The sequence below is a fragment of the Schistocerca piceifrons genome, chromosome 4, assembly GCF_021461385.2.
Source record: "Schistocerca piceifrons isolate TAMUIC-IGC-003096 chromosome 4, iqSchPice1.1, whole genome shotgun sequence".
NCBI classification, from domain to species: Eukaryota; Metazoa; Arthropoda; class Insecta; order Orthoptera; family Acrididae; genus Schistocerca; species Schistocerca piceifrons.
Window position 1 is genome coordinate 114690057 of NC_060141.1, and position 16470 is coordinate 114706526.

Here is a 16470-nt window from a genome sequence, read left to right on the forward strand (position 1 = left end):
TTTTTGAAACCACCTATGTGGTGTTGTAGTTCAGTGTCCCAGTTATCACACCTTGCAAGGCTGCAACCATTCACCCTGGTGGGCCACTATTTGTTAGTAATCTACCAAACTCATTTTTCATGATCCGCTACAGCCTTGCAAATAGGAATGATTTTCAGAATGGTGCTGTAGCCTATTGGTTAAGTTATTTGGTTGGTATATTCAAGGCTGTGGGTTTGATTCCCCCAGGATTTTCTATCAAAATGACTATAATGATTATTTTTTTCGAATTAATTGGTGTACACACACACACACACACACACACACACACACACACACACACACACAGAGTTAGGTGTTAAAGTCAGTAGTAATGAAATAACTAAGATTACAGTAGATGATAATGTTCTTGTAAACCCAGCTCAAATATCAGAGTGTTGAAATGAATTCTTCATAAATGTAGCAAAGTCAGAAGTTGATGTAGCAGGATATCAGAGTAAAGTAATCCCCTTTGGACTCAACCAAGAAGCTGAATATCTCACAGATTTTAAAAAAGTCACAATAAAGGATGTGAAAAATGTTATATTGTCATTAAAAAATAAAAATTCTGCTGGGTGGGATGGGACACCAAGTAAAGTGATTAAAGCAGTATATGACATAATAGCACCCCTGCTAGCTAAAATAGTCAACCAATCTTTTGAACAGGGATGCTTTTCTGATGTGTTAAAATATGCCGAAGTGAGACCTCTGTCCAAGAAAGGGTTGAGGGAAGATATGGGAAACTACCGCTCTATTTCTATTCTCCCAATCCTATCAAAAGTGTTAGAGAAAGTAGCTGCAAATCAGATCAAAAATTTTATCGTAAAAAATGATATTATCGTAAGTAACCAATTTGGATTCCAACAAGGAAAAAACGCACTGGATGCAGTAAATAACTTCATTGAGAAGATATGCAAATCATTGGATCAGAAGAGTAAAGTCGCACGTATCTTCTGCGATCTTTCAAAAGCATTTGACTCGGTGAACCATGACTTGCTTATCTACAAATTAAACAAATATGGAATTAAGGACAAAGCTCTGAAATGGCTCACATCATACTTCCACAACAGAAAGCAAAGGGTAAGTGTCACATCAAATGCAGTGAATTATTATTCCAAATGGAGTACAGTATCACAAGGTGTGCCTCAAGGCTCCATTTTGGGGCCAATCCTGTTCCCATTCTATGTAAATGACTTGCCCATAAATATAAATTCCCCATCAGTTCTGTTTGCGAATGATACTTCTGTTTTAATTGAAGATGATGCAGAAAAAATTCAGAGCTCCATTGTGAGCACAATTGGTACTCTAGAAAACCGGTTCCAGTTAAATGGCTTGAAACTGAACATTGCAAAAACCAATATGGTGCATTACAAAACCAAACATTTGAAATGTGTGGCTCTTAAAATACATCATCACAATCACCCTATGGAAGAAGTTAACACAGACAAATTCCTAGGACTAAATGTGAACAACAACTTAAACTGGAGTACACATATTGAGTTCCTATCAAATAAACTAAGCAGCTTTGCATTTGCAGTGCAAATACTAGCACACTCTACTGACATGAGTACACAAAAAACAGCACATCATAGTTATTTTGAATCTGTCATTAGGTATGGTATCATTTTCTGGGGAAATTCAAGTAGTGTATCTCGAATACTGAAACTGCAAAAGAAAATTATAAGATACATGTGTAGTGCACAACAAACAGAATCTTGTTGCCCATTATTTCGGAACCTTAAAATCCTTACAGTTCCCTCCATATACATTTATGACATTATAATCTTTGTACACAGCACACAAAAATTATTTGAGGAAAATCATTTTAACCACACATACAACACAAGAAATATTTTTTTTTTTTTTTTTTACCCACACATCATTTGAAATTATATGCACGAACTCCACAGTATATGGGGATGACAATATATAACAAGCTAATGGGCAAAAAATATTTAATATGAAGCCAGAGAGTCTAAAAATAAAGCTACAGCAGATTCTGTGGGAGAAATGCTACTATTCAGTAGAAGAATTAATAGAAGATGACATGATAATTTGAGCAAGGGGTAATTAATTGTTAGTCTTTAATTGTATGTGTAACAAAACTGTATTATTATTATGATACCATTTGTTAAAATCAGTTGTTGTAATTAATTGTTAGTTTTTTTTATTGTATGTGTATTTTTATATTGTATTATTGTTATGGTACCATTTGTTAAAATCAGGTGTTGTATGTATATGGTAAAACTTTACCACAATTTTGACGTGTCTCCTCTACCTGAATCAAATTATTTAGATTATGTACATTATGAGGCTAATAAACCACAATTCACACATGCACACACACTCTTTGCTGAATCAGTTTTTTCCTGTTATTCTTTTTTCATTTTGAATCTTTGCTCAAACAATTCTAATTATTTTAATGTATTTACTTTGATTTAATTTCTTCCTTTTCATTATGTTATATTTGCTTCTGTGTTGTTGCAATCATTATTTGTATTATTTGCTTTAATTTCATTTTATTTATAACACCTTCTTTCATTTAAATCTACAGTAGCATTATTTTGTATGAGGCAAGAAGAACTTTTATGATAATAACAATCCAAAAACATGTACATGTCGTAATGAAAAACAGTTCGATCATCGTTTTAAAACTTTAAATATAATGATAGATAAACAAAAATAGTTAAAAATACATTGATAAAGATACTAACGGAAAAAATATGAAAGGAATTAAAAAATGAGAGCGAATAAAAAGGTTAACACAACGATTAAAATGCTACTAGATACAAGTATAGATGAAAAATAAAAATATTTAAACCAGTTAACAGAATAAAAATAATGATCAAAGTCATGTTGATAAATGTGTAAAAACAATGAAATTTTAAATGGTGCGCAGCTGGACTCAAAGCCACAATGTTTAGCATTGTAGCCCATCAATGTGTCTGCTACGCTACAGTACCATTTCAAAACTTGGTACTACTTTCAAGGCTCTAGCATACTATGAAAAATTCATTGTTGTCAATTACTAGAAAATGAAACAAGTTGATCCCAGCCCTGATGATCTCCCATAGTGAGTCATACACACAACCATTTATTCCTCATCCTGTAACCAAATAAAATAGGATAGAAAATCGCTAATATTAGTACAAACTATCTTCCATCATGCATAGCACTGTGAGGAGTAGTGCTATGTATGTATATAAAGATACAAATCAAAGCATGCGAATCTTACCAATACATTCTTTCTCATTTTATGCTGTAAGTACAGTATTTTGATTTAATAGTCACACTGTCATCTCATATTCAAAAGAACACAAGTACTATTTAAGAGCCTTAAATAGAGGATACTGCATGTGCATTTAACTCAACAAGCTGAACTCTTCATTATACGATGATGTATTACTTTTAGTGCCCAAACTGAAGCCTCAAATCAAAATCACTTAGTATTGATCATATTCTACTTTTATAATTAAAATTGTGTCTACACTGGCCCTACCTTGTCCATTAATGATCTGCTTCTGAAGGCAGTAGTTGCTTTTACACTGCTACTATTTCGGTTTACATTTTGTGGTTACGGCTACAAACAATAAAACTCATACTATTTAAATTTGCTTATCTCTTTCATGCGATATAGTGTGTGACAGACTGTAGCATCATACACATAACATGCGAACATAAGATGTATTACCTAGGTCTAAGAGGTATATTGTTCATAACTGGAGCCAAGGGCACTGTTGTCTCCTTCATCATTTTATGAAACTCGACAGTCTCCTGCAGTGCCCAATGCCTGATTATCCCAATCTCTCTGTTTTTCATATATAACCACACACCATGTGGTCGTATCTGGCCAATCACAAATATTTCACCAGATCCTTTGCCTGAACTGGAAATTAAATATATTAAATGAAATAATGCAATAAGACTAATGTTATTGAAATGAAAATAATCTTAAAAATTAAAAGCACTTGCAATTATTTACACACACCCATGAGAAAAATGGTTCAAATGGCACTGAGCACTATGGGACTCAACTTCCAAGGTCATTAGTCCCCTAGAACTTAGAACTAGTTAAAACTAACTAACCTAAGAACAACACACACATCCATGCCCTAGGCAGGATTCAAACCTGCGACCGTAGCGGTCTCGTGGTTCTAGACTGCAGCGCCTAGAACCGCACGGCCACTTCAGCCGGCCACACATGAGAAGAAACTAAGTATAACAGCCTGATATTCAACAGACTCAATCATTCAACATGAATAAAAAGAAGAAAACAGTGAAGTCTGAACTGAGTATCTGGCACATTTTCGAACCAGATATTTCTTCAAAATACCATAGCCATACAACTTGAGTTGAAGAAAAGAACAGCAGTCTGTGATTAAACCACAACCAAACACAGATAAAACAACACAGTAAAGATTATTGTCTCTCATATATTTTAGCTTAATGTGGAGACAACAGATAATAGATGTTGACAGACTGTCAAATGTATAAAAGCTGGTAGAGTCAATACCTTTCAAAGTATGTGCCTACTTCATAAATTTGAGAAAAATGTGAACTAACAATGGTTAAGCAGAAAAGTCACCCAGAATTCCATGCCACAAGAGAATATGATACGAGGAAAACCATTGTCTCTTGCTGGCAACTCATTGCTGATTTTATTCTTGCCCTGTCCTGTAGCAACACCTTGGTAAAGGGTACTTGGTTACAATCCTGCTTGGTCTTTGTTAAGTCTCACTGCATCTAAGCCTTTACTCTCTCTCTTTTTCTTCCTTTTGCTGGACACAAGAACTCTGAACTACTGATCATACAGTTTGCAGCATTATTGTTTCAATTAGTACCATTACTTGGGCATATACAACAAACTTAAAGTCAGCCTGAAAAGCTCCAACATCAAAAAAATGTGTCTGTTCAGATCACTCGTGAATGGTATTTCTAGTAAGAATTTGATACATGACATACATAAAAAAAGTGTATACTACTAATGATCCCAAAAAGTTTAGTCATTTGTTATTGATCAGGTACCATTACAATGCAACTATGCTCCACTGAGAGGGTGATGAGATTGCCCAACACTTTTGAGGAAACAAAGACCTGGTTCTCTGTTGAATAAGCTGAAATTCACACACTTGCCAAATCACTGACATGTAAGAAACTGGACAGAGGTCCTCCATAGTGAGTCAAACGAGCTGTCAACTAGCTGATAGGTATCTTCTATTTGCCTGAACAATTGAGAAAGCCTATACAACTTCTAAGTCCTCCCACATCAGCTGTCTGAGTCACGGAAGTTCCACATAAAGAATGTACCATTAAGATATGTCTCAAGTGCTTTTGACCTACTGACATTTTCTGTGGTACATTTTGGAAATAGGAACTTTGTTAGATACTCTGCAGTCACAAAGTGTGGTACAGATGTATTAATAGTACATTCGAACAATGGAAAGTCCAGGTTGGAACATCAACAATATTATGTAAAGAATTGATTGCTACTCACCCTAAAGATGTGGCCATAGCCTTCTTCAGAAATGAAAACACACACACACACACACACACACACACACACACACACACACAAGCAAGCACACCTCACATTCACACATGACCACTATCTCTGGCTGCTCTGACCTGAATGCTCAGAGATAGCGAACATGTGTGTGTGAGGTGTGCATACTTGTGTGAACATGTGTGTTTTTTCCCTTTTAATGGTGCATTCGTTACAAGTTACATTACCACATATCCTGATACTCAGCAGACCTCAGTGAAATGGGACTATAAAAGGGGCAATAAGGTCAAGATGCGAGTTCGAAAGGGGGAGATAGACCAGGTCCTGGGAAATGGCACATAATTTCGGCACAAATAGGGCATGGTATGACAGTCATGCACGCATGGAACTAGTCAACTGAAAAGGTCATACACAGCAATAACTGACAACTGGCCTACACAAACGTGATCGCAAGTCTGTACGACAACCATCTTGTCCACAAAAGACTGTACAACATCACCCATGAAAGTCACTCAAAGACCAAGCAGCAATGGTTTGAACCCATCTGCTGTGAGCTGGACTGTAGCATGGTTGCCACTGCATTCGATTCATTGTACAGACACCCCAAAACCCACAGATTGCAATGGATTTATCAACACCATCACTGCAAGGGTAGGCAGCAAAATGTGGAATTTTCAGATAAGTCCCCCTTCAATGTGTCCACTGTGATTGTGTATCAACAAAGATTCCCCAGATGAAAATATCCAGGTCCTCTGTTATATTACGAGGCTCTGTTCATAGCATATGAGGGCTGCACACCATACTCAATTCTCCACAAGCGAGATCTTGAAGAATTCTGCAATCCCTATCATTTGTGTATTGTCCTGTACCTAATCTGTTATATAAAGCTTATTTCAGTCATTTGCATTCTTCTTGGTGGTGTCATACTCACAAAGGTTTGAGTACATTCAGCAGTGCTCTAACAAATATAAAACAAGTGTGAGTCTCCTGCACAACCCGTATTATAAATAACCCCAACCTTGGTTGAGGACTACCACTAAAACCACACCAGTCACCACTAGCTTCATACAGCTGTAATGGTGTTTTTCCCTATGATTTTGTTCTGGAAGTTCATTCTATTGGTGGGAGACAAATTAAACTGAGTGCTAGTAATAGTATAACTAACAATACACTTTATGCTTGAGAAGTTATGAATTGTTACCACAGAAGGCTAAGTTAAGATCTGGCATTTAAACACTGCCTTGTGCAACATAAAACCTGCATGATGAATTGTATCTATAATTTTCAAGAAAGAGAGCTTTGGTGATCTGTATACACTGCGGCCATAATCAAGAATACGAAAGCCGGTAAAACTGTATCAAGTGTGTTCTATGTGCTCTCCTTGCATTTCCATGGCCACACTCTTTTATTGGTTCAATGAATGAGACTCAAAGAAAATTATATTGAAGATTAAGATCATTCTGAATAGCCAAGTACAGCCTCAACTGAAGAAAATGGTAAGGCACATTTGGAGCATGACTGAAAAGTACGTCCACCAAATATACTAATACATTCAATGCACCTTTAGCAAAAGTGTTGAAGTGGTAGTCATTTGTTGCCCTCTTCCCTAATGATATTATCCAATAAGAGAAAAGATCATGAGGAATGTGTGCAAAAGATTGGTACCACGTAAACAGCAGCAATGACACAGCACATATACTAACCCTCATTAAGGTTGATTCCAACAGAAGCTAGAAAGCTGATGGTTTATTTTACAGTATTATATAGACACATAGTGATAAAATTTTTATCAAATCGAACTTGAGTGAGAAAATCTTACGTTCAATGTAGGACACTACACTTAACACAATTCAGTAGAAGATATAACATTTTTCATCTGATGAGTACCTCAAATGCTATAACGGCTTTCATCATAGCATTCAGTTCTTTATCAGTACAGCTCACTATTTAACCCATCTTGAGATCCAATTTTGGGGAATGGAGTTGCGGTATAGCCAACAGATGGTACATGTGTTAAATCATTTCTCACCATTGTAAGACCAGTTTGGATGATGCAAGCTGTATGAATGGTGATTCTCAGGTTAAATATAAAAATACTTTATTCACAGCAAAAGTTCTCAATGAAGTTAAGCTCAGATAACAATTGAAAGATCATTCATTACCACAAGAAAGTAACAGGAACAAAGTCCGCTGGCGTTATACTATTTCTGAGGGAAGCCTCATGCCAAGTGGCTATGGGAATGGTGTCCAGGTGGATGTGCAGTGTGGCATACTGTGAAGCAGTGCAGACATGGTGCAGTGTAGAACAGTGTGTCTGGGCTGATCTCGACGAGTTCTGATTCATGACATATGAGGTGTAGCCAGCTCCTGGCCCAGAACTGAGCGAGCAGTTAAATGCTGTTGCAAGAGGTTGATTCAACAATGTGCCAGTGTGAGACGGTATGGCACTGGCGAATATGGAGTGGCAGCAAAGGTGGAGGTCTTGGAGGCTCTGGAAACCCTGTGGCTTGACCAATGCGGCGACAGCATGGTGGTGCTGACGTCAGGTGCCGTGTCAGTGTGTGCTGATGAACCTGTGGACAGCAAGATAGCATTACTTGCTGTTAGAGCACGGGGGTGGGGGGCAGAAATGTGAAACTGTGCATAAGGAGCATGTGAGGGGCACATGAGAAGTGCAGTGATGTAGGAGTACTGTGGAGGGCAGTGAGATGCCACTAGGAAGAACAGAAATGGCAAAAGCAGAAGGGAGACCACAGTGGCAGAAAGGTCTTTGCTGCAATGGGCACAGGAGCACAGAAACAACTGAATGGAAGGAGACCAGAAAGGCCGGAAGTTTGCTGCTGCTGTGTGCATAAGAGCAGTACCCAGAAGCAGGGGCCCTCGAGAGGAAGTAAACCATGGCAGCTTTGGGCAGAAGCAATGGTGCGTGTTGACATGCAGTGCTGGATCAACTATTGAAGTACAGCAATAGGTTTTACTGTAGTGGAGCCAAGGGACAAAACTAGGACCGTAAACTTCTTGCTTGGTAACATATTCCTGGTTTTACTTCTTGTTAGTGAAAAGGGTTTGCTATCGAAGAATTGGACTTAATACTAGGAGATTTGTTGCAGTTTCATATTTTTCCTGGTTAGATTACTACTGTGCATCTGCAGCGTGGTGAAACAGAGTCACATCATCAACTATATAAGAAATAAAAGTCCTCATCTAATACAAAATCTGTCATAGAAAGTCTGTAGTCAACATCAGGAACAAGTCAGAACAGTGCACATGGCAGCACTGGCACAGCTGAAATGAGGGGACATGGAGGCCAGACAGGACAACAACAGCTGATGATCCCAGGAGCTTCAACAAAATCGGACTCGAACCTCATCACCAATGGATATCCAGACGATGCCAACCTCAGGGGAAGGGCTGACCACAGCTGCAATGAACAGAACAGTGTCGGGCAAGGCTGGAGATGGGAGGAGGTTAAGTGGTGGACGAGACGAAAAGTCAGTGAAGGCACAGGGGGTACTGGTGCAAAGTCCGAGGCTGGATCAGCCCTGACACATGGGCAAGGAATACCGCCATCTCTCACAAACTGTCCCTGTTGACACTGTTTCTCCATGGTAGTGACTCCAGAAACACAATAGAAATAGCAACAGACAACATGGTATTCAAGTACACAAAGTGCAAAAATGTATACATAGTGAGACGTCATCACACAGGTAAAGTATCCAACCTGGGTAATAAAGCAATGGCAAGAGAGCATGGCAGAAAACACATCTTTATCCTCGTTATCACTGTTAAGTCCCATTTTTATCCTCTACAAAAATTATTTAATCCTCCACTGCCACGGTTGAAACTCTTTTGGGTGATGCACACTGATGATTCATGATACCAAGGTTGAACTTAAGAGCACTTTATTAACAGCGCAAGTTCACAATAAAGTTAAGTTCGGATAAGAACTGAGAGATCACTTGTTATCAGCTGAAAGCAACAGAAATAAATTCTACTGGCGTTACAACAATTCTGAGGGAAGCCTCATTCCAAGTGGCTATAAGAACAGCGTCCAGGAGGACCACATGGTGTGGTATACCTTTAAGCAGTGTGGAGACAGTGCAGTTTAGAATGGAGCATCCAAGCTTGTCTCAGTGAGTTCCAATTGAAGTGGTAAGAGGTGCAATTGACTCCTGGCCCAGAACTGAGCTAGATGTTGAATGCTACTGCTGGAAGTTGCGCTCCACCGTAAGTATCCAGCAGGTGGAGGTATGACTGTGACCATGTGACATGCGGACAGTAATTTGTTCTTCGATAGCAGCGCCACCAGTTTCCTGAGGTGCAAGCTGCTCACAAGCATGACTGGTGCCCCTGGTGGTGGCCGTAATGAACAGTTCATCAACAAACTATTTGTACATAGTATCATGTCCACAACACGCAATGCCTTTTTGGTATTTGTAAGCAGCCTCTGGAGGAGGGAGGCCTTTGTAACAAGAGTAAGCAACCTACAGGGCGAAAGCGGTTTGCAGGAAGCTTAATATAGTCATCCAACAGCCAATATACGTTATCAATATCTGTAAAGGTTTTATTTCGGAAATATTATTATGATTTAAGGTGAAAACCAGCATTTCATGGCTTAAGAGTGTGGATTTCATACAAAACTAACACAAGCCTATATTCTGAAAAAGAGACTTGAACAGAAAATTCTACCACAAATGCCATTAGGGACCACATGCAAGAGTGAAGGCTTCCGTGGCGTGTCAGTTCAATAAAATATGCACAAGTTACCAACTGCTTCAGTCCACAACATTTCAGGAAGCTTATTCTCTCATCCAAACATTGCTAAAGTACTGGAATGTAGAATATGCTACCAAAAGGTCGCTGATAGTGTGGATTGGCACAGTAATGTAAGAAAATTTTATTACAGGTAGCACTATTTCATTGATGTTATTAAAATTGTTACAAATAACTACCATCTGATCACTGAAATTTCATGCACAGTACATTTAACAGATTATTCAAACAATAGTAAATGCAGGTTTACCTTCTGTGCTTTAATGCTATTTCTTCCATTTTTTGATTAATTTCTGTCATAGAACAAGGCACACAGCCATCTACACTATGGAGATCATCCAATGGAGGTTTCCTCATTGGCGTGGTATTCAGCATTTCTACTACACTTGGAGAACATATTTTTTCAGTACTTTTCCTAGTGGGAACATTGTGCTTCCTCTCTTCCTCCTCTCGTGCTATTTCTTCATATTTAGACTTCTCTTCATCTGTCAGTTGTTTCCAGTGCTCAACCAGAAGGCTAGCAACTTTTGTGAATGCAACACCAGGGTTTTCTTCAAGAACTACAAAATTTATATAAAAAATGTAATTACATTCTGGAATACACATTAAGGGGGACACATGCATAAGACAACAAGTACATACGTTTTGGACGCATATGTCTTGAAAATTTTGTGAATGCACTCTGCTCTTTACAGCCCATTTGACTGCTGACACTGTGCAAGGACAGATCAAAAAATTCCTTTTTACTCTTGTTCACTTTTGGCAGTAAGAGTTTAGCACCCTAAAGAAAACATAATAAAGGCTCAAAATATAAAAAAATTTAAGGTTCAAACACTATCACAACTGAAAAAACAACCAATATCTCACACCAAAAGACGGATGGGTTAACAGGCTTAATACATAACTGTGTAGGAAACTCACCATCAACAAAATAACAACAGTGATACGTAGATGCAAATAATTCAAAGAACAGTGTCAAATGCTTTTTTTTGTTACCAAACTTAGTAGAATATTTGAACTTCAGCACAACAGCCATTCAAGAATGTGTGTGCAAGTCCTTTACTTCTGGCAGATGAAACATCTGTTACAGGCAGTGAGCTCAAGAATCAATACAAATATTCAATGGTGTAGGCATTTGCTATTTAAATTATTTTCATTTTACTATTTTGCAAGACTATTTCCATCTACTTAAAGAAATTCCCATTACACCATAAGCTACTTTTAGTGAATGACACTTAGTGATTCCTAGTTCCAGAAGGACATAGTGTTTTCAAGTAGATGTAAAAATACATTACAACATCATCATCTTGGTAAGATAGGTTAATACAAAAAATTTCACATCCAAGTTAGCTGTGTTGGCCATGAAAATATACATCAAAACTTTCTGTACTGCTATCAGTTGCTCCACATGATGTATCAACATAGGTTTGTCACAGTTATTGTACAACAGACATCGTCTTTTCCAGTTTTCCTGCAGTTTTTTTTTTCCTTCAAATAATAATAATAATGAAAAAAATATTTAAGTTCCAAGCTTCCTTGCCAAGGAATATAATGTAGTAGATATACTCTGAGAGTAGTATTTGCCTTAAGAATGATCGTTACAAAGAGACAGTTTCAGAGACCACATAATAGCGAGTTTGGTGTAAAGTGGGAATGAGGTCACACAAGAATAAAGAATTGTATTCAACACTGATTACTTAAATGAAAATGACTTCATTGTAAATATCACTGAGTACAGCTACTACCTTAAAAATTTAAGTAAATATGATGTATGCCATAGAACACTTTTGTATTATAATATGACCTGTGTGACAGGCAATTGAATAATTTTCTCTTTTTTAAAATGTCAATAGCTTCTTCTATCTTGTACAATGTTAATTAGGCACTAGTTCCCACAGGACTAAGACATATAAGATATATAATTAGAGGAGCCTGATTTATGTGATATGGAAGTGATCACTAATGTGATGAAGGCCCTGAGATCTTTTTACAGAAATTATGAAGCAGCTTCTCAATCAGTTTTTGAGTCAGTATGAATTCTTGGAAGTATCACATTTTTAATTTCTATATCCTCAAGTGAATCTAATGAATGCTGTTTAGTTTTGTCTGGATCGCAAAGGAGTTTACTGGCTCCAAAATAATTCAATACACAGTCAAGTAATTCCTGCACTGTCCTGTCAAAAACTGAGATGTTATGATAAGAAGTATACAAGGTTGTACCGTTGGCATAACAGAGTACCCGGAATGGCAGATGAGACGCGCTCTCCGCCCCACCACTACAGCACAGTGTGTGGAGACTAAAAAAGTCACAGAGAAAGAGATAGCCAGTGCCTATATACCGTATACTGGAGCACTATCGGGGAAAATAGGACGAATATTGAGGAAACACCGAGTAGGAACTGTCTTTTGCCCACCAAACAAAACACGAGCATTATTGGGAAGTGTCAAAAACGATCTCGGTTTGTGGAAGGCCGGCATATACCAGATTCCGTGTCTGTGTGGGAAGACTTATATTGGACAGACAGTGCGCACCATCGAAGATCGTTGCCGAGAACATCAAAGGCACACCCGACTTGGGTACCCCAACAAGTCGGCGGTCACAGAGCACTGTTTGTCCAAAAATCACGAAGTGGACTACCAACATACCAGGGTCTTGACACAGACATCTAAATACTGGGACAGCGTCGTTAGAGAGGATAATGAAATTCGTACTAGGGGCAGACTCATCAACCAAGATTGCGGCTACAACCTCAGCAGGGCATGGGAACCAGCACTGAGTCTAATTAAAAAGACGCTCAGCAAAGGAAATGAATGGGCAACTAGGGCGGACGAGGCAATTACACCGATGCCACCACAGATGCCAGCGTCTCAGCGACCGCTGACGCGGACCGTGGAGAGAACATCTCGTGAGAGGAGGGGATTTATTACAGCTGCCCGCCCTCAGGAGCTCAGTTCATCAGCACACCTGACAACGGCAACATGTCTGATTGCCAAAATATTGTGCCCATTGGACACTTTGGACCGGCAGTACACCCGTGGACTGTTCGAGCAAGAAAATTTATAATTTTCTAAGGAGATTAATGGTTGCGTATGTGAATGAAGTGAACAAGCATGTTACCAGAAAAAGTGTCATCCAACACTTGATTAGAACGAAGAATTGTCTGCCTTTATGTTCTGTAGACTTTTAATATCCAGTCTCTGCAAGTAAGATGTGGCCTGAAGGATGAATGCAATCAGGTACATGACATGAAGCAAGTTTTGCACCACTTCTCTGTTTCGGCGTACCCTTTAAAATTACGGGAAGAAAGAAACGCACCAGTGATGTATCTCATATTGGGATAAAAACTCTAAAAATCCCATGATATGAAACCAAGACAAAGAAACGAAACAGTTCTATTACAAATAAGCTCTTGCTGTTAGATGAAGAAACTCATTTATACACTATGGAGATTTCTGCATTGCCTCTGCCCAATCAGCTGGGAGTGCAGTGATGTCAGCCACCGAGCAATAAATCTAGATTGGCTTGAAAATCAATGGAAGAGCAACTGTTTACAAATCTCTGAATCAATGTAACATAACATAAAAATGGTGATCTAGAACTTTCAGGAATGCATACGTAAATCATTGTTAGGCAGCAGAAATAAATACAGATGCATTTTTTAAGACAAAATTGTGGCTAGGAAAGGAAATACTCGGAAAAGAAGAAACTCATAACACGATTTATTGCAAATCATTAAGTTTTGCATACTGTAAGTGATGGACCATTGATAAACAGATCAATGAGGAAATATCAATGCTGTGGAAGAAATTGACCTGTAGCTACAGAATGCACAGACAACAACAAAGATTCCCTATGACACCAAGCCTGCTAGAACAATTGAACAACAAACAATGCAGTTCAATGCACTTCTTCACCTTTCCTTGCCTAATCCCATAACTGATTAATTCTGAAATAGAATCTCAGAACGATTTTTAACAAAATGACTCAGTAGATTTCTTTAATTCAAAAGTCATTCATAATCCCTGAATCTTCCAAAATTTGCTGAGAATTCATGACTTTCCAGGTTTTGTTGCCACCCTGCCCTCAACAACCGTAATTATGTTGTACAGACAGAACCGATAACCATAATACTAATATGCTGCCCATTGATTTTTGTTAGCTGACAACATGGCAGTAACTGACAACGTTGACAAAATACAAAAACTAGATTCAAAAGTGTTAATAACCACAAACCATTGTATAATAATACACGTGTAAACTAATAACAAAAGAGACTAAACACACAAAAACATGCTGAGCATACCTCAACTGTACAGCCATTTTTTGTTTTAATTGAGCCTTTGCTCCACTGTTCCTTGTTCAAATCTTCCAAATTAGCAGATTTGCCCATTTTTGTAGTTTCTACAGATTTTGCTGCTTCTAATGCCTGTTTTGCTCTCTCTCTTTCTCTCTGACTAGCATCTTGCTCGGGTGTATCAAACCCAAAAAATACATCCTCTATATCATCAAGCATGTTGAAAAGACTGCTTTCAATTCTGAGAGAAGTATCATTATGTATTTTAGTATGTTCTGTCATATCTGTTACTGTTTCATGTCCAACACTGTCTTTAGACTTACTAATTTGCATGTCACCTCTCTGTTCGGGACCAACAGAATCTATTTGCCCAGTTTCTCTCTCCAACTGAGTAGCTAGTACCTCTCCATTGGTGACTGTAGAGTTCTTTGGCAAATCCAGTGAGCTGTGGAGAAAATTGTCTCTTGATTCAACAGTCTTCAGTTCATTATCTCCATCATGGGAAGTACTGTCTTTTATTCCTTGCAAAACGTCACAGTGCTCTGTTTCTTTATTCTCAGCACTATTCAAAAACTCAGCCATTGCAGACTCTTGGCACACACGTGCCAAACTTTCAACCACTGTCCTGTCTCCATTGTGATCTACAATATTTCCATTTGCATTTTGCGGATTCTCTGACTGCTTAGAATGTGCACCATGATCTACAATATTTTCATTTCCAATTTGGAGATTCTTTGATTGCGTAGGAAGTGCAGTGGTACTTATACTTGGGTTTTGTGAGGATTCTAATGTACTAGGACACTCAGCGATCAATTTTGAGCGTTTAATTGGCCTATCCTCTTCAACAGTGGACTGAGGTTTAAGCTTCCTGTTAATTTTGGACACAGGTTGCTTACAATTTTCTGTGTCCTCTTCTTCGTTCTGAAGTCCATAATACTCAATAAGCATTTCTTCAATAGATGATAGGATTGTGTTCTGCAAAGGACAACCATGCATTAATACACTAATCATTTACGATATAGTCAGAGTTTGAACTTACACAAAAAATAAAATACTTTTATTTTCTCTAAATAATTTAATTATTTACATTTTGCTCTAACTTTCAATATGACACTTACTTTCACTAATGTGTTTAGATTACACAAAAAGACTATATATACACCACTGAAGCGCCAAAGAAACTGGTATAGGTATGTGTATTCAAGTACAGAGATATGTAAACAGGCAGAATACAATGTTGCGGTCCGCAGTTTTTTTAACTATGGGACTTAACATCTGAGGTCATCAGTACCCTAGAACTTAGAACTACTTAAACCTAACTAACCTAAGGACATCACACACATCCATGCCCGAAGCAGGATTCGAACCTGCGACCGTAGCAGTCTCACGGTTCCGGATTGAAGCGCCTAGAACCGCACAGCCACCGCGGTCTGCAGTGCCTCCATAAGACAACAAGTGTGAGGTGCAGTTGTCAGATCAGTTACTGCTGTTACAATGGCATGTTATCAAGTGAGTTTGAGCGTGATGTTATAGTCAACGGGACACAGCATCACCAAGGTAGTGATGAAGTGGGGATTTTCCCGTGCAACCATTTATCAAGTGTACCGTGAATATCAGGAATCCGGTAAAACATCGCTGCGGCTGGAAAAAGATCCTACAAGAACGGGACCAACAATAACTGAAAAGAATTGCTCAACATGGCAGAAGTGTAAACTTTCCGCAAATTGCTGCGGATTTCAATGCCGGGTCATCAACAAGCATCAGTGTGTGAACCGTTCAACAAAACATCATTAATATGAGATTTCAGAGCTGAAGGCCCACTTGTGTACCCTGGATGACTGCACGACAACAAAGCTTTATATCTCACCTGGACCGATCAAC

The 16470-nt window shown here is 38.4% G+C and overlaps 1 protein-coding gene across 1 annotated transcript in view; it reads right to left on the bottom strand.

Annotated features, from left to right (window-relative positions):
* Nucleotides 1–16470, bottom strand: part of LOC124795641 (PMS1 protein homolog 1-like) — a 121607-nt gene that overhangs the window by 27060 nt on the left and 78077 nt on the right. Inside the window, exons 11-14 of the mRNA XM_047259714.1 lie at nt 14599–15564; nt 10937–11075; nt 10545–10854; nt 3710–3904 (exon numbers count right to left, since the gene is read on the bottom strand). Of these exons, the coding sequence (XP_047115670.1) occupies nt 3710–3904; nt 10545–10854; nt 10937–11075; nt 14599–15564 (1610 nt within the window). The remainder of the gene's footprint in view (nt 1–3709; nt 3905–10544; nt 10855–10936; nt 11076–14598; nt 15565–16470) is intronic.